The sequence below is a fragment of the Branchiostoma belcheri genome, unplaced genomic scaffold, assembly GCF_001625305.1.
Source record: "Branchiostoma belcheri isolate BF01 breed outbred unplaced genomic scaffold, Haploidv18h27 scaffold16, whole genome shotgun sequence".
Taxonomy (NCBI): Eukaryota; Metazoa; Chordata; class Leptocardii; order Amphioxiformes; family Branchiostomatidae; genus Branchiostoma; species Branchiostoma belcheri.
Genome location: NW_017803046.1, coordinates 2,090,186 through 2,108,848, shown reverse-complemented (window position 1 = coordinate 2,108,848; position 18,663 = coordinate 2,090,186). Strand labels below are relative to the sequence as shown.

Sequence of the window (18,663 nt, the reverse complement as noted above, 5' to 3'; positions counted from 1 at the left end):
TGTAGGGTGCCTTACGTGGTCCACAAATAAAAGGGCCACGGAAATATTACCTGTACAGTGCCTTACCTGGTCCACAAATAAAAGGGTCATGCAAATATTACCTGTATGGTTCCTAACCTGGTCCCCAGATGAAAGGGCCATGCCAATATCACCTGTACAGTGCCTTATCTGGTTCCCAGATGAAAGGGCCACACCAATTTCACCTGTACGGTGCCTTACCTACTCCCCAGATGAAAGGGCCACGCAAATATTACCTGTACGGTGCCATACCTGCTCCCCAGAAGAAAGGGCCACGCCAATATCACCTGTACAGTGCCTTACCTGGTTCCCAGATGAAAGGGCCACACCAATTTCACCTGTACGGTGCCTTACCTGGTCCAAAGATGAAACGACCACACAAATATTACCTGTACGGTGCCTTACCTGGTTCCCAGATGAAAGGGCCACACAAATATTACCTGTACGGTGCCTTACCTGGTCCCCAGATAAAAGGGCCACACAAATATTACCCGTACGGTGCCTTACCTGCTCCCCAGATGAAAGGGCCACGCCAATATCACCTGTACGGTGCCTTACCTGGTTCCCAGATAAAAGGGCCACGCCAATATAACCTGTATGGTGCCTTACCTGGTTCCCAGATGAAAGGGCCACACCAATATCACCTGTACGGTGCCTTACCTGGTCCCTAGATGAAAGGGCCACGCCAATATAACCTGTATGGTGCCTTACCTGGTCCACAGATGAAAGAGCCACGCCAATATCACCCGTACGGTGCCTTACCTGGTCCTGAGATGAAAGGGCCACACCAATATCACCTGTACGGTGCCTTACCTGCTCCCCAGATGAAAGGGCCACGCAAATATTACCTGTACGGTGCCTTACCTGGTTCCCAGATGAAAGGGCCACGCAAATATTACCTGTACGGTGCCTTACCTGCTCCCCAGATGAAAGGGCCACGCAAATATTACCTGTACGGTGCCTTACCTGCTCCCCAGATGAAAGGGCCACGCAAATATCACCTGTACGGTGCCTTACCTGGTTCCCAGATAAAAGGGCCACGCCAATATAACCTGTATGGTGCCTTACCTGCTCCCCAGATGAAAGGGCCACGCAAATATCACCTGTACGGTTCCTTACCTGGTCTCCAGATGAAAGGGCCACGCAAATATCACCTGTACGGTGCTTACCTGGTTCCTACATTATGAAAGGCCCATGGAAAGTATTTCCCGTATACGCGTACGCGTACGGCGTTTTACTGGTTAACGTTATCTAGACCCAAGTCCCTCACGCAGTCATTACCTGTAAGGTTTTCAGTGCTAAGAGCCGCACAAATGACTGTTTGTGGCTTATCCACCGAAGTGGAGTGATTATAGCCGTAAAGGTTGACGTTTTTTTGCCCCTAAAAGTTGTGGATAAACGCCGGCAGCCCTCCCCACCGCTAGCTATCCCTCACTGCAGCAGCTTATACCCCGACCAATAGCAGCGTGGAGCTTGCTGAGAAATTGACCAATAGCGGCGTGGCCGTCTTTCGTGGCCGTCCTACCATATTCTGGACCAAGCCATACCTCGATCAGCAGGATGTGTCCAGTCTCAAGGACCTACAGAGTCAGTACTAGTGGGTCAAGTGCCAAGTTTGTACTGCCAGAACTAGCCATTCATGTGTACCTGCCCTTTGACGCAGGAACTACTTACCACTACCAGTAAGCCACATTGTGCCAAGTGATTACCATGAATATTTTATTGTGCTGACTGCTGTGCACGAAGGTCTGCCGAGATCTGTAGGGGAAAATTATTATATTAATACTACCCCTAAACATGGCTGTCTGTTGTTCAAAACGTCCCATGTTGCAACCTTACTTCCACAAGGTCAAGGTAAGTGTCTATATATATATGATGCGAAACTGTCAATTCCAAACAGATATGCTACCCGTACTAGGATTGTAACGTTAACTTAAAGATGGTTAACTACGTTAAGTAAGGAAGGGTCTTGTCTGACATCATTATGAAATATGATAATCGGTACTTGGAGTCACAGAAGCAAAGCTACAGAGGTGTTCTGGCTCATAATAATGGTATTTGTTTTGACAGATAATCTTGCTGTTTGTGCTACCTATGCTTATCTGTAGTGCTCTCCAAGTGGGGCATATGGTACCTTACCCATCTGATGCTCCCCTGGGAAGCAGCTGCAATAGATGGATTAGTATCACACTCAAAGCTACAGGAGTCATCAAATATTCAAAGATGATAACATAATCATTAGTAAATTCTTGAACAAACAAGAAATGGGGCAAGCTGTGCTGTAATATTTGACTGTTGGAGATGATACCATTGTGGTATTGCTACACATAATGTCATTCATGATACATGTATGTTGTGATAAGTTTTCATTTCTTCAACATAAGGGTTGCAGGTGAAGATTTGATGACTACATGACAATGTATGACCTCAGGTTATGTACAGGGTAGTCTCAGTCTGTTACTGTGGATATGATGCATGTACACCATGGTATCTTAGGAATGCCTGTCTGTCATTGCCTGCAAGCAAAACCGGTTTTCATCTGGTTCATATTGAAAAAAACAAAAACAAAATACGTTTGTATGCTTAAAAAACATGAGGATAATCTGCTTCTGTGATGTCACGTTATGCAGAGTGAATAAGCCATGGACAGACAGTAAATTCATCAAACTTCCGACTAAATCAAATTCATGTTTCAATTGCAACTTGTTTGATGTGTCAACTGTCACTTTTTCCTACTACTTGGCTGGATTCTTACAGTGTAGTACAGAAAGTTATATTCCCTCCTTTTCCTGTCAAACTTCAAAGAATTCAGTCAGTTCCAGTACCAAGATATCTTTATTTATTTCTTTATTTCTTTATCTTTATTTTTATCTTTATTTCGCTGACCACCTGATCATCCCCTCTTAACCAACCACAACTCATGTCTCATATCATTTGCAGGCCAGAAGACTCCTTTTGATTGGACTAGTGGCGGGATTCGCGCTCTTCGTGTCCTTTGCCGTGTACGTGTACCAGGGAGAACTCAAGACGCAGCTGTGGAAACCTGCACTGGATGCCGCGTTAGAAAAAGTAAACTTAAGACGGATCTCCAACCAAAGTAATAGCTCTACCACACAAGATGTTTCTCCACATCCCATGCCATTTAATGTCACAGATCCTCTCAGTGGATATGTCAATGTCCTTGATGATAGAGGGGTGAGTATCTCTTACTTTCTTTCCATTTCATTAAAGTGATCAATTGGGTAATTAAGTACAACTTTTTAAGTGCAAGCTTAATTTTTAGTTGTATAATTGCAATCGACTTACTGGCTGTACACATTTTATACCGGTATTTCTTTTTTGTTTGTACAGAAAGAGTCACCCTTGGAGATACTTGAATATTTGTTACAGGTCTACAAATGTTGTTTACCATCAGTCTATGCTAATTAGATTTTGTGTTTCATTGCCCAACAAAATCCAGGGAAAGAGAATGTTTTAAGTTGACAGTGTCTTCAATGGACTGATAGAGGTTTGTTTTTGTTGAAAGTAGATGTATGGAGGTGTATGGGATATAGGGCAAACAATCTTATCCTCAAGAGCAGGTGCTTTGGAGAGTGGTGTTTTTGTTTAAACTTGCACTTCACTGTATTCAATGTGGTTTTGATAATCTGCCTTTTCTTACAGCATTGTGTAGCTTAGTTTTTATCCTCATTAGTATAGTCATGCCAGTTTAACTTTAGGTTAGTCACTTGGTGAATACACTCTCTGAGTGAACTGCTTGTCTCGGTGTGGCCTAATTCATATGTTGGTACATATTGTATCGTATGCTTCCTATGATGCTAGAGTAGAACTTTATGCTTTATATCAACATAAGTGATGCACATGTCTGTAGAGAAATGTGTATTCAGTTTGTTTTTCTGAAGACTAACAAATATGTATTGTTTTCTTTCCAGCCCTTGAAACTGCATTGCAATGTCTGTGCCATGGTGTCCAGTTCAGGCCAGGTGCTGAACCATGAAGCCGGGACGGAAATCGACAAAGCTGACTGCGTTATACGTATGAACGATGCTCCTGTCACCGGATTTGAGAAGCACGTTGGAACAAGGACTACTATTCGCGTGGCATCGCACACTAGCTTCCAGTTAGTAAACAAGAAAAAAGCGGACCTACTTGTTAAAAACAAGGGTTTAACATTCGTAGCATGGGGACCAGACAAAAGCATGACAAGAGATGGAAAGGGGAGGATATTCAATGGTTTATCCAAGTTAGCAAAAGAACTGAAGGATGATGTAGACATGTACATGCTGACTCCACAGAGGATGGCTTATGCTGACAAAGTGTTCGAGAATGAAACAGGGAAGCCAAGGTAAGTGGACTTCTGACTGAACTCTTTGTTATACATGTAGTACCATAAGTTAAATACCCATGAATCTTAAGCAACAGAAAAAACAACTTTAGCAAAATTGTATCAAAGTATCCAAAGCCCATGTGAGAAATGCCCACCAATGTATCCAGCATGATTTCTCATTACTGTAGAATGTAATTATACTGTACCATTAAAGCCAATTTGTTATGGGATTGCTGGCTTGAATGGGACAGTCAATCAATCAAGGTCAAACAGCATTTTCCATGTTATTTGTATAATCAAAATTTCTTTGTAGTAGTCAGTGTACTTTAATTTGCCACCAATACATCAACATGTACATTATGTAGTTGCTTATTCCATTGACTCTTTCAGATCTCATTAGTAAATTCTCTCACCCTCTGGTTCTAACTTTGTCCTTTTTTGCATGCTGACTGCAGGCAGTCCTCTGGGTCGTTCCTGAGTACAGGCTGGTTCACCATGATCCTGGCCACAGAGATGTGTGATCAGATCAAGGTCTACGGCATGATCAGTGACGAGTACTGCAAGTAAGGCACCCTCTGCATTATTGTCCCTTGTATCTTAATCTTTACATCTATAAGTCAAGTTACTGAGATCTGTTAATGTTAAAAGAGTCAAAATGTGTTGATATGTATGTGTTTGTACTACATCATGTCCTGTTGCTGTATAACTGTATGTAGTGTGTATATGGCCTGTTTTGTAATAGGTGTTAGCTTGTACTTGATGCCAACTTGACCTTTTCTTAACTCCCTACAAACCCACTCTGGGTGAGGATTTGACTAAAGCTCAGTAAGACTGCATCTAGCCTTTGGTACCTGTACATAATATTACTTAGCTGCAATTTTTTGGAATTGACTCAAATAATGAAAGGGAAAAGTCCCACCTTTTCCTATGATGTTAATGAAAATTCCAGCTACACTTCTTTTTCCCTCAAGTGTCATCATTCAACATTGAGCTTTTGTTTGTGAGCAAGAGAACTGACATGCCAGTTTTGATTTTCTTTTACTCATACTTTAGTTTATAACAATGAAATAACACAGTAGCATTGTTATTACAGGAAATTTAACTGTGTACTAGTGTGTCTTTATGTTCTTAAACATCCATCAGAAGAATGTCTCAATTCACAGTTGTTTGGGGGCCAGTTCTCTGAGGGAAGGCATCATCTAGAGCACAATCCAATTCTTCATTGGTTTACTTTTTGTTGCATGTAGAAAGTACCCACAGGATGAGACTCGGTACCACTACTATACCAGCCCAGGCAATGGCCACGAATGTGACCTGTACAAAAGGCATGAGAACGGCAGGAAGAACGTACATCGATTTATCACAGAGAAAACCGTTTTCTCTCGCTGGGCGACCTTCCACAACGTGTCATTCCACTTCCCCTCATGGCATTAACACAGACACTAACCAGGGAATTGGTGTGTAACCACGATCGTTGTGTCACCGTCACTATGTATGTCCAGAACTAGCACAAAATGATGCACAGTTCTCTTGCTACCCTGTCCCTAACTATCTGCCTCTCTAAACGCTCGTCAACCAGACATTCTTTATAATGATCTGGGCTTCAACTTTCAAGAACTGGCATTCTTTCTCCCCTTGATGATTCTTTTTCCCTGCCTTGTAGGAAAAGGCCATTTCAGTCTTTGCAGTGTTTCCTTGGTCTCGGCTCTTCTGACTCTTTCTTTTTTTGCAAGCTGTGACCAACCACATTAGAGAGCACCACATCTTCATTTTTGACAATTGCCAGGAAGTACAGAAGAGGATTACATACAGGTTTCTTTTTTGTTCAAACCATTTTCATTATCTTGCGAGCTCAAATAGGAGAAACCTAAGTGGAACAGCCTCACCTATACATGGCTAGATATGGCTGAAGTAGTAACTTCAGTTCTCATATATATACATGTATCTTGGATACATCTGTATTTGGAATAATGCTTTTGTGACAGGGAGATATTCTGCATTCTTTAAATTGTAATGTTGGATTTCTAGTTCCTCCCATTTTAACACTTAGAATGAAAGAAATTTTGGCATGAGCATTTCCATCTTTGACTTGCCTGTCCTCTCCTTCTTGTCTACATTTCCATACTGTACCTCAAACAGTGCACCATCGTCTGTTGTAGAGTGTCGTGTGTTTCTGTCTGTATGTTTGTCTCATGTTAAGTGTCAACTGCCAATCACAGTACAATGTCACCATTACATGCATTATATTTTTCATGCTTTGCATAACAAACTAATCTTAGTATTTTTGTAGGCTTGTGGATAGTTTGCTGCTTCCAATTCATAACCTGTGGATGATATGATTTGAGATGACAAAATGCTCTCAATTGTTTGTTGTCTCTTCTATATTCTTTCCTTTTCCCATAATTTGTTCTGTATGGCTTATCAATAATCATTAATCGTTTGCAGGTGATTGGTCTGTCATTATAGTTTTGCAATTTTTTTAGCACCTGGTGATTTTTAGCTATGCAACCTTTAGCCAATTTTCTTTGTAGGAAAAGATGTCTAACAATATTCATTAATGATTTAGACTGTTTCACTTATTGTTACTTTTCCTGATGAAGTAACCTGCTTGTCCCATTGACTGATTCACTGCATTTATCAATTAGCACAGCATTCATCTCTCAGCACTGTAACATGTGTGTACGTCTTTCTTTTAGTAGCTGCACAATATGTTGTGTGTGTGTGTGTGTGTTGCAAACATGTAAATTGTTGTGATTTAGCCCTAGTGGTAGATTCATGGTGTTTTTGATTACAACTGGCTCATTAAAATTAGTAGAATGTAAGGAACCAAAGTAAATTTGCGAAAGGCCTTCATTCCCTGCCTGTTTTTCATCATGATTAAACTGACTCAAACAAGCTAAAATTGCTTTTAAACCTGGCTGGGTCCTGTCTCCAATAGTCCCATGCTATTGTGTGTTTTATGCTGTGTCATACACCTTGCATATATATATATACCGTTGCCCATTACCACAGTGTATATTCACATAAAAGGAGCAGTCACACTGAACCAAATTTTGTTTTCAACAGTCAATAGGATATCTCTATGATTTAAAAAGGGTACATGTAACAATGATGGGAGTTTGTGGAAAGTCTCCACAGTTTGTGTTGTGTTTTGCTAACTCATGGTGTTTGTGGCACTGTACAGGAAATCCAATGCCAAGCCCGTGCTGTACCACTACTACGGAACCAGTAAGCTACAAGAGTGCCACATGTACAGAGCCATGGAGAAACAGAAGAAGGGGGGACATCGCTTCATCACAGAGAAGAAGGTCTTTGAAAGATGGACGAAAGAACATGACATCACATTCCACTTCCCCACATGGAAGCCCAAAGTGTGATTTTGTTAAAACTTTTTTAGTTCCAGACAAATGATTTTATTTTACTTTAAGGTAGATTTTGATGGTTGATAGGCACAGGACAATTTTAGGTGCATAATTAAGAATGAAATACTCCACTATAGTGCCATTTATTATACTTATAGAGGCACATAGGTAGGTCTTCACTTGATAGTGAACAGCCAAGAGTTGCACTGAATTTTAGTATGTATTTTTCAATGGGAGAAGTTTTATTCAAAAGTCAATGGCATTGTGTCATGATGCAATGGTAAATATAGAACTAATCACTCTGCATTTTGTTCATTTTTCTTCTTTTGATAAAGAATGTTCAGTTCTACAAAAAACGAGTAACAAGACCTTTTTTATCAAATCTACTTTCATATCTCCAAGGCCAGCCTATCAAAGTACTAGTTCTTTTAAGGCATGTTGTTGTGTGCAACATATCAAATTTGAAATGTCTTGGAGCAGAGTGTAAGGAGCCGTATTTGAACACTTAGCACTCTACCATACTTGTTTATTGATGATGCAAATACGATGCTGTGTAACACCTATTGGCTGGAAAAGTTAATGTAAAACATGCCATGACAGCCATGTAGATAGCAATGATAATATTAAGAATCATAGGTATGAGCACCATATGTAATCAGTTCCCAATCATAGTAATAAACAAGCCATAAAGAAAGCAAATAATTTGTCAGTCAATTGTAACAAACTCTCCTTGGCTGGGATGTTTGCTGCGATCTTCATTCAGAAGAAATGTTTAAATTGGCCTGTTAGATTGACATAAAGAGTGCTTATGATCAGGCAAAACTTATTTCAGAAGATAAGAGGAAGAGAGAAATCCTGCCAACCTAGGATTCAGTGGTTTAATATTGTTTCCCTGATCCTAGTTTTAATGGGTGTGGCTATTGGTTGAAATAACCGATTTTTAAATAATTGGTTTAGTATCTTTTGGTCTTATTTTTGTAAATTAAGACTTGTCACATGAGTTTGTAATCAATTGTAGTCTTTTCTTAAGTTTTAGTGATTTAAGTTATAGTGCTTCACAAGAAAGTGGGCATCTACTTCTCGATATGTTATTTTAGACCAGCTAGACTTCACATTTTCCAAACATAATGTTCTGGAGTTAACTAGCTGGAAATGTAATCAAGTTCCAATAGTACACAAGAGGTTAAAAATGCTTGGACAGCTTGTATGTAGGAGTACTACCTCAAAGGTTTCTCACAAAGTCCGAACAAAAAGGATGTTTAAGAACATATCTATACAGCATTTGTAGAACCATTCCTTTGTAAGTTTCTATTACTTCTCATGCAGATATACATGTATATGTGTGTATCTTTGCCTTTCAAAGGTTAGCATATAGCATTCTTCTAACTGCAAGCATTTTCATAATCACCATAATCTTACCATGGCAACTTCTGTAGAAATGAACAGTAAAAATGAAGAGGTACAATGTATGTTGCATTATGTAGTGTTCCTAATTGTTATTTTGGTATTCGTAATATCTCTTCAACAGTGCACAGTAGCGAGGTACCATTGTTGAAGTCTAAACATGCACAAAATTACTTGAAAGGAAAAGTCCATATTGTAAAAGTAAGGAACAAATTACATCAAAAGTGTACTTTTATAAAGATCACAAGGTTTGAAAATGACCAATAAAAGATGTACTTGTGTGGGTATTGTCATTTGTCATGATTTCAATATGGTGCTTTACTTTATCTCATAGGAATTTTATTTCAGAGTACACAAGTTATAAAACACTCTTGTTGTGAAGACTAAAAAAATTGCCATTTTGAATGCAGATATTGTTTAAAAATACAAATGCAATTACAGTACATGATCCTTTCTGTGAAAGGAGATTTTGTTAATGATCAGTATTATTTTGCAACAGCATTATGTGAAATGCACGATGCTTTACATAAGTCATAAGTCTTTGCACTGATGAAGTTTTTCATGTAGTATTGAAAATTACATGTCACAAAAATTAATTTTTTCTTAAACAAATCTAGCCTGGGTGCCATCCTCCGTAGTTTTCGCTTGCTCCCTAATGTTGCTGGCTACCACGACATTAGGGAGTGGGTGGAAACTATGGAGGATGGCACCCAGGTTAAAACAAATCTGCCATTCTCTTCTGTTTTTGGTCCATAAGCAACCATCTTATAGTTTTGCCTTGGCAGACTCAGCCCTTCTCACCCTGACATCCATCCTATCCACCCGACACCCTGACAGGTCTGCCTGCAGCAGCTCCTGTCCTCGGGGATATCTGTCCAAGAACCTGTCAATCATCCTTTGTTGCCCTGACGACAGACTTCGGTAGTAGTCGCTGATTCGCTGCAGCATCCAGATAGGGTAGGTGTAAATACTTCGCCGACTGGTGACAGAACCCAGTTTGAAGTTGTGCCAACCAATGACACGCGGCAGGACATCAACATCTGGTTTGTCCTGTGATTGAATTATGTCATACAATCAGTACACACAAGATGGAATTACATCATGTACATTGCACATGCATAACACCATAAGATCAACAACACACCCATGAAATATTCTACTAGCCAGTTTCATGTGTATAAAGGTACATGTAAGGTTATGGTGTCACGGCAAATATGAAATGGGGATCCTGACTGGTCGATATCTTTCTGGCTATGTACATGTACATGATAATGTTCAATATTGCAACAGAATAACCTATAGATTGAAGTACATCACCCCACCCCTAAAAGGACAAAGCTGATGACAAAGTATGTGCCAACTGATGTTGGTAGCTATAAGAGGTAGAATAATAAAGTCACAGACACACACCTTCATGTACTGAGTGACATACTTCACAGTATCCAGCAGTACAGGCACCTGTTCTGTGAACATCCTCTGCAGTATTGGCTGGAGGGTCTCTGGGATTTCATCCCCTGGTAGGAAGCCCTGTTTGTCTGGAGATACAGACTTCTTCACAGCCTTTCCATTCACTACATCATGGGTGGGACTCAGCAGAGCACTGTTCATTCTCTCCATGTAACTGGCAACTAGAGGGGCCTGGCACTTCATCAGGTAACCTGGCAGGTCATAGGAGAGGAATAGCAGTTGACAACTATAGCATTACAGTTAAAGTAACCATAATCATAACTGGTCACCAGAAGGACTTAACACTCCATATCAAAGGACACCTGGAGAGAAGACACAGTCTCATAAAAGAAAAGCACTCTGCATGGTTTACTACTTAACCCTCTCTCAGCTGAGGTGGTCATTTGGCATCAAATGTTTACTGTATATGGATGGATGGTCATGTACTATGACTGGTGTGTTGTGTGTACAGACTTGAAACAGGGTCTCTGTACAGGTGTGCATACAGAGGCCCACAGAAACTAACTAACTAACTAACCAACTCCTTACCTGGGACAGGGTCCCTGTACAGGTGTGCATACAGAGGTCCACAGAAGGCGAAGTCTGCCACACACGGCTGGTACCCCAGCAGGTAGGGATACCTGTTCAGGTGCTGCTGGAAGTCTTCCAGAAACTCCTGGTACGACCTCTCAATTTCTCCAGTGGTGTCTTTGTTGACTCCCATATAGCGAATGGAGTTCTAGAAAGAGCATCAACTTTGTAAGTTTTATGTGCAAAAGAAAATATTGTACATGTATGTCAGTAATATGTATGTCAGTGCAGAAGTATTGTTTTGGGTGGCTATGTTGTGGTTCTGTGTGTCTGTCCATGTAGGCAGAGTTGCGAGAAGGGTGGGAGGAGATTTTGACAGATGATTGATAGAGACGTGCACCAGGTGGTGCAGTGGGCAGTGATAAATAATGTGGGGGGTTTGAGGAAGTGGTGTGATGCCCGATAAAAATACATGATACACCTTACCTTAGACCTTAGTTCCTCCTGTGCCGAATGGCACATCGGGCAGCAAGCTTCCACTTCTTTTTGTCAGCGGCCACTGTCTCCGCCTCCTCCCAGGGGATGTTTGCCCTTCTTAGATCATCTTGGAAGGTCCTGCGCCAGGTGTGTTTCGGCCTTCCCCTCTTTCTTCTGCCGTTGTGGGGTACCCAAGTCATCGCTGTCTTAGAGTGCCTTCTGCTGGGCAGACGGAGGATATGTCCTGCCAGCTGCATCCTTTTCTCTGTTATGATGGTACTCAGAGGCTTGGACTTGGTCCTGTTCAGGATCTCATCGTTCGTTATGTGATCCTGCCACCTCACCTTCAGTATCCTCCTCAGGTTTCTCTGGTGGAAGGCGTCTAGCTTTCTGGATGCTTTAGCTGTACATTTCCAGGTTTCGCTAGCGTAGATTGCAGTGGGTAGGACAATACTGTTGTATAGTCGGAGCTTGGTGTCAAGGTTGATGGTGGTTGCTGACCAGATGGAGTTCATCCGTCGGAACACAGAAAGCTGCTTTCCCCACCCTACAGTTAATGTCAGGGCTCTACTTCTCCGCTGTTACTGATGACACTCCCAAGGTAGGTAAACTGATCCACGACCTCTACCTGGCTGTTGTTGACAGTGATGTTCAGTCGAGGTTGACCTGTGTGGTTTCCCACCTCCATCGCCTTGGTCTTCTCCGAACTCACCCGTAGCCCAACTTTTCCAGAAGAGGTCTCCAGTTTCGTGGTAAGGTGCTGTAGGCCTTGGTTATTCTCGGACAACAGAGCAAGGTCATCTGCAAAGTCTAAGTCCGCAAGTCTGGACTCTTCCCTCCACCTAATGCCCTCCTTCCCGTCTCCAGTGGTCTTTCTCAAGACGAAGTCAATTGTGATCAGGAACAAGAAGGGGGAGAGGATACAACCCTGTCGGACCCCTGTGATGATGTTGAAGAAGTCTGTTGTCCCTCCCTCCGTTCTCACACAACACCTTGAGTTTTCATAGAGGCTCTTAAAGATCCTGACAAATCGGGCTGGTATTCCGTATGACAGTGCAATGTTCCAGAGGGTCTCTCTGTGGATACTGTCAAACGCCTTCTTGAAGTCAATGAAATTTAAAGCTAACGGTGTTTGGTGTTCCAGGCATTGTTCGATGATGTTTCGAAGGGTAAATATCTGTTCTGTGCAGGAGCGGTTGCTGCGGAAACCAGCTTGTTCCTCTCTTAACAGGCAGTCCACAGCTTTCTTCAACCTCCTGAGGAGTACTGCGCAGAATACCTTTCCAGGGATGGATAACAGAGTGATTCCCCGCCAGTTGTTGCAGTTGGAGAGGTCTCCTTTCTTCGGAAGCTTCACGATAACTCCCTCCTGCCAGTCCCTAGGAACCTGCCCCTCTTGCCAACAGCGGTTCATCAGCCTGGTCAGCATTCCACTGTACAATCCCCTCCATGCTTAAGCATCTCAGCCGAGATTTCATCCAGTCCTGCTGCCTTGTTACTTTTCATTGCTTTAATGGCCTCCTCCGTTTCCTCTTTCCTGACTGGTTCCTCGCAGACATCCAGCTGCTCTGCTGTTTCCTCTGTACCAAAGTCATACAGGGTGTCCGGGGTTGGTTGATTCAGCGTTTCCTGGAAGTGTTCAACCCACCGTTGATCTTGCTCTTCTGTAGTTAACAGTGTCTTTCCGCTCTTGTCTTTTACTGGTACACTCGAGTTGTTCCAGTTTCCAGAGAGCTCCCTCACCAGACGGTACAAGGTCCTTGAGTCGTTTTCTTGGCTGCCTCCTCAGCCTCTGCGCTTTTCTTGTCTAACCAGTGTCTTTTGTCTGCACGGCAGCACTTCTTTACTTGGCGGTCAAGGTCACGGTACTGGTGGTCTGTTTGTTCTTTCTCTTCCTCGGTCTTTGCTCTATCTCTGAGCCCCTTTGTCTTCTTCCTTTCGTCAATAAGTTCCCAGGTGTGCCCCTGTATCCATTGTTCCTTCCGTGAACCACGCCTTCTCCCAATGGTTTCCTCTGCGCTCTTTGTGACTGTTTCCTTAAAGAGTGCCCACTGGTCTTCCAAGTCCGGCCCCACTGTCTTGAAGCAGCTGGAATCTGTTCTGGAGTTCGAGCTTGTACTGTTGACTGACCTCAGGGTCCTTGAGCTTCTCAGCTGCATACGGCTTCACTTTCTTCTGCACTGTGAGCTTCTTCAGCCTTAGCCTCACCCTTGCTCCAGCAGATGGTGGTCTGATCCCACGTCTGCACCCCTGAATACTCTGACGTCGAGAAGCGATGACCTCCAACGTTGGTTTATGCAAACGTAGTCTATCTCGTTTTGCGTCGTCCCATTTGGTGATCTCCATGTCTTCTTGTGTATCACCTTATGTTGAAAGTAGGTATTTCCGATGTTGAGGCTGTTGATGTTGCAGAACAACAAAAGACGTTCCCCGTTTGGCACTAGTTTTCTGCGCTGTCCCAAACGGTCCAACGACACCATCAAACCCTTGTCTGTTGCTATCAATTTGGGCATTAAAGTCTCCCATCAAGATTTTCACATCATGGCTAGGGATGTTGTCAAAGGTGTCCTGTAACTGTTCGTAGAAGTCGTCTTTGTCCACTTCATCAGCATCTTCAGTTGGTGCATATACCTGGACAATGGTAGTCTTCCCATGTCTCGACTGAAAGCGTGCTGTGATGATCCGGTCATTGACAGGCTTCCACCCAGTAAGAGCTCTGGAGGCTTCTTTATCCAGTACCATGCCCACTCCACGGCGGTGTTGGTCTTCATGTCCGGAGTAAAGGACTGTCTTGCCATCGCTACACAACTTCCCGCTACCCGTCCATCTCATCTCGCTGATTCCTAGAATGTTCAGTTGGTACTCTTCAAACTCTTTCAACAACTGGGCCATCTTCCCAGTCTGGTACAGTGTTCTCACATTCCATGTTCCAATCTTCGTTTCCCCCTTGGCACTCAGAAACTGGCACATCGGGTCTCTAACTTCCTTGCGGCTTTCATTAGAGGCCGTCACTGTGGATTCTAGTCCACTGCCATCTTCCTTGCGCCGATCCCTCTGGTTTCCACTTGCTGTTTCTGTAGCAGGTTTATGTTTTACTGGGTTGGGGTGCTAACCCAACGCCAAACTCCCTCTATCGAGGGAGGTACAGGTCGGAACTGCTAATTAGTACCTCCCTGGTGTCGTAAGCCCCCCGAAGGTTACAGGTCTCCCATGCACCAGACCCAGGCAGGACACCAAGTCGGAACAAGCTGCTACACCTCGGCAAGGTTACACAGTTCCTTATCCTGGTGGGGTGAGGGCCCCCAGGATCGTAACATGATACAATCCAAGCCCAAAAAACAAAATACCAGGTCTGACATCTGACTGATTTCTTGTCAGTTAACTGAAGTCACCATGAAGTTCATCCTCTATTCTTTGGACAAACTTTGCTGGGATTTTTTTCCTTGCCTTCTTTCCGAGGGAAATAGATTGATGATTAGATTACCTTAAAGAATCTGTAGTTCTTGAAGTCGTCCAGGTTTTCCATCTGTTCTAGCGGTGAGGCATGTTCCTTGATAATTCTACCAGACTGTACGTCTATATACTTCTTGTGTTCAAGTTTGTTCCACCTGCAATGGGGGAATGTTAGTATTCAAAGGGATGAGCTCAGAAGTCAGGATCCAGAGAAGTCAGGATCCACGCATCATGACCCTCAGGAAGGTAGAAAAAAAGGACAACTATCAAAATACAGTATTGGCAGTGAGAACTTGGTTGTGTACAAGAAAACTCTAATATTTATCAGCCTTTAAGCGACTATCTCCTTTTCCAGATGTCAAGCCAGAGACCTGGAAACTGCAAAGTTTGAACCACTCACACCAGGAAGGACTCTTTAGTGTGATAGGTTCTTTTATGTGCTTGAGGTGTGATGCTCCTCAAACACGGGACCTCCTGCTTTATGTCCCATCTGAGAGGATGTCCCTAAACTATTATATGAAGCTAGGTACTCATTTTCGACTGAGCCAAGTGAGGAAACAGGTGTAAAGTGCCTTTTCCAAGGGCACAACATTGGGAACCCCCAAAGATTCGAACCCAGAACCTTCAGTCAACAACCCTAACCACAAGACCAGCTCTGTATGTGTACCTGTAGTGCATGGCAGGAATCATCAGCCATTCATCTGCAAACAGTTCCAACAGCAGGGACACCAGGTTCTGTCTGGGGGTGGGAGGTACTACTGCAGGATGGGGGTGTTCCTTTTCCAAGTACTCTATGATGGCGGTGGTGTCCTGGACCACCTTGTCCCCAGGGGTGATGATGACAGGAATCACGCTCCACCCCACCCTGGGGATCAGGATCTCCTGCCGTACCTGTAGATCATCAGGAGTGAATGAAGACCCCTTGTAGCCAACCAGCTTGCTTCTTATATCTTATATCTTATCTTATATGATTACTGAGCCAAGGTCCCGCGAGGGACATGCTCAGGGACTAGGAGGTGCAGAGCCAAGCGCGGCCGGTGGTGCTGGCGGTGCGTAAGCGCGGCCGGTGGTGCTGGTGGTGCGTAAGCGCGGCCGGTGGTGCTGGCGGTGCGTAAGCGTGGCCGGTGGTGCTGGTGGTGCTTCATACATATATTATTGGAATATATGGGAACACATTATACAGGTTTCAGTCTGAAATTCTACTGTTTTCTGGCAGGGGGCACAACCAGGTCGGGACCACTTTTTCTACCACATGACCAGACCACTCTTTCCACCAACCCACAACAAAACATGTTACCAACATCTGTAGTCCCTGGCGGGCGGGGCTAAGAACTTTAGGTATAAAATAGATTTAACTTCTCCTTCCTTTGTAGCTAAGCAAAAAAGTTAGACACGTTTTGCAATGGAAGGCTTGTCTAGCTGTACAAACAATCTAGCTGAATAAGTGTGGTTTGTATCATAAGAAAATCTTGATGATGACTTACCTCGACTGATGGTATAACTGTCTCATAGGGAATATTCTTGTATTGTAAGTAGGGTCGGATCTTCCCAGAAAACATAGATGGCTCATGTGCAATGAACTGGTAAACCTTCTTGTCTGTTGCCATCCTAATAATGATTATAAAATCAATGGAGCAATAAAAAGCAAAATTCAGGCACAAAAAGGTAACTTTAATCATAGTATACATCGTTAACTCAAAAATTCAATGTTAGGATATTTGTACAAAGTCCAAATACTAGTAGCCCGTTTATACGGGAAGGGTCAATGACCGAGCGGATAGATTGAGCAGGACTCAGGAGAGCCGGGGATTATAATTAAAGTTTCTTAAAACACGTCTTCCACACTCGTTGCTTGATGCATGGCTCCGATCCGAAGTTGCCGAGGTCGCTGTCAAGCCATGGACTTGCTAGTTCACTTTTAAATTATACCTGTAACGTTTAATACTTACATGTGCATGGAGTTGAAACTCAAACTCAAGAAAACTTTAACTTACTTGTATAAAATCTACGATGCACAAGGAGGTTATAAGTCGTCCAGGGTTTGAAACTTGAATCTTGAGAAAATCCCTCTGGTGGCCCGTTTGATTCAAGCTGGAGGTCGTGGTTTATTGAAGTGCTCATAAACGGCAACTTGTGTACGACTTCTGAACTTTAAACTACCAGTCCATAAGCACACAACAGTTCGTGCCGCTAAAAGGCGCTGCTAAGTCCATACCATTGATACTGGAGGGGAATGGGGAAACTGTTGTTATATATAAACTGACAGCGAGTGCATCATTGTAACGTTATCATTTACAACCTATAAACATATTAAGTTTATGATTACTCTTTTATTTTAGTGTGAGTATTTACGAGCTAAAAAGCCATAAACATGAATATCACCCACTGAACAAATGTATCCTTCCATTCCCCTTTGACCCAAAATTTGGAAAGTGAATGCACGTGGAAACATGACTTCCGTACAAAACAGGTAAACATGGTTTGTGAGGTTTAGTTTCAGCGCTTTTTAAAACATAGAACGTGTATACTGATGGTTAAGCACACGGTTAATGTTATTATACTAAGGAGGGAGCTCGGAGTCCGGATTTTAGATATAGTATACTTACTCTATATGGGGAGGGGCTTCCAGTCAATTCTGGAAAAAGTCCACGGAAACATGATAAATGCTTTGCCCCATCCAAGAGAACGTCCCCAACCGAAGCTAGGTTCACATTTTACTTGGTTAGAGTGTGAAAATAGGTCTCAACTTTTTCCTAATTAAGGCACAACTTCCTATTAAAGGACATTAAACTTGGGCCTTTCCTTTAGGGCACAGCTTTAGGGCCTACTGCTGTATTACGTGTAGTACACGTAGTAATGATATAACTACCTACCACGATTTTTGTCTAGAACGTGTGCTTCAATTGTTTCCTTCTCAGGAAGTGTGAGAGTTGTGGTGAGGACATGCCTAAGTACAGGTGTCCCAGATGTGACCGCCTCAGCTGCAGGTGAGAATGCTAAACAAACCTTAAGTTAAGGCTTTGGAACTCTTCATGAATGGAAATGTTTTTCAAGTGGCAGATATATGTTAACTGGTGGATACATGTAAATATCCATGGAGGTTACACTTAAATGTGAAGATATCAGAAAATTATGTACGAAAATGTTACTGTGTATACTTCTATTGTCTATATAACATTTGTGATGACTTCCTTCAGCTTGCCCTGTGTGAAGAAACATAAGTCTGACCATGGTTGTGATGGGGTGAGAGACAAGACTGCGTATGTGCCTGTCAAGGAGTTTACAGAGAGACACCTGCTCAGTGGTAAGTATCAGTATCATGATATCAAATGGCAGTATTTATGAGTATCAGTCACATTATGCCAAAAAACAGTTACTCAAGCAACTGGATATGATTTTGAAAACGTCAGACGTTTCAGCTAGTATCCACTAGCTTTCGTCAGTGACTGAGAGACCAGAGGGGAAAGCAGGTTTATATACCCAACCTGTTGATTGATATGCAAATAAAGTGAAGACAAATTTTTGGAAGTCGAAAAAGGAACAAAAGTCAGACAAGTCAAGACAAGATGATGCAAATTAGTCTGAAAGCTCCTGTTATACAGGACAGGGAAGGGGGGCTACGGGTCGATCTTTCCGGCACTTGGG

The 18,663-nt window shown here is 42.7% G+C and overlaps 3 protein-coding genes across 5 annotated transcripts in view; 2 read left to right on the top strand and 1 right to left on the bottom strand.

The window, feature by feature from the left end:
* Nucleotides 1-9,631, top strand: part of LOC109466121 (alpha-N-acetylgalactosaminide alpha-2,6-sialyltransferase 5-like) — a 12,766-nt gene extending 3,135 nt beyond the window's left edge. Inside the window, exons 3-6 of one of the 3 annotated variants that reach the window (XM_019763755.1) lie at nucleotides 3,951-4,363; nucleotides 4,801-4,908; nucleotides 5,593-5,802; nucleotides 7,530-7,797. In XM_019763755.1, coding sequence (XP_019619314.1) covers nucleotides 3,951-4,363; nucleotides 4,801-4,908; nucleotides 5,593-5,779 — 708 coding nt within the window. In that variant the 3' untranslated portion in view covers nucleotides 5,780-5,802; nucleotides 7,530-7,797. Of the gene's footprint in view, nucleotides 1-2,939; nucleotides 3,214-3,950; nucleotides 4,364-4,800; nucleotides 4,909-5,592; nucleotides 5,803-7,529 lie in introns of those variants that run through there. The other 2 variants (XM_019763756.1, XM_019763754.1) reach the window with 2 other exon arrangements.
* A 182-nt stretch (nucleotides 9,632-9,813) lies between these two features.
* On the bottom strand, nucleotides 9,814-17,167 carry LOC109466122. The gene is made up of 7 exons (XM_019763757.1): nucleotides 17,013-17,167; nucleotides 16,503-16,626; nucleotides 15,686-15,909; nucleotides 15,050-15,173; nucleotides 11,107-11,296; nucleotides 10,522-10,769; nucleotides 9,814-10,161 (listed from the first exon to the last, which is right to left on the bottom strand). Exons 2-7 carry the CDS (start codon nucleotides 16,623-16,625, stop codon nucleotides 9,877-9,879), a joined length of 1,194 nt encoding a protein of 397 aa, XP_019619316.1. The 5' UTR covers nucleotide 16,626; nucleotides 17,013-17,167; the 3' UTR covers nucleotides 9,814-9,876.
* Nucleotides 17,168-17,415: 248 nt separating this feature from the next.
* Nucleotides 17,416-18,663, top strand: part of LOC109465899 (putative box C/D snoRNA protein SPCC613.07) — a 7,296-nt gene continuing 6,048 nt past the window's right edge. The window contains exons 1-3 of the mRNA XM_019763388.1: nucleotides 17,416-17,488; nucleotides 17,937-18,005; nucleotides 18,216-18,322. Coding sequence (XP_019618947.1) covers nucleotides 17,469-17,488; nucleotides 17,937-18,005; nucleotides 18,216-18,322 — 196 coding nt within the window. The 5' untranslated portion in view covers nucleotides 17,416-17,468. The remainder of the gene's footprint in view (nucleotides 17,489-17,936; nucleotides 18,006-18,215; nucleotides 18,323-18,663) is intronic.

Bases quoted from the DNA above. Each gene is read 5' to 3' on its own strand.
- LOC109466122 (XM_019763757.1), bottom strand. From the start codon at position 16,625: ATGGCAACAGACAAGAAGGTTTACCAGTTCATTGCACATGAGCCATCT. The intron at 15,910-16,502 runs GTAAGTCATCAT...GATGATCTACAG, and splicing joins CAGTTATACCATCAGTCGAG to GTACGGCAGGAGATCCTGAT. The intron at 11,297-15,049 runs GTAATCTAATCA...TGCTCTTTCTAG, and splicing joins AGAACTACAGATTCTTTAAG to AACTCCATTCGCTATATGGG.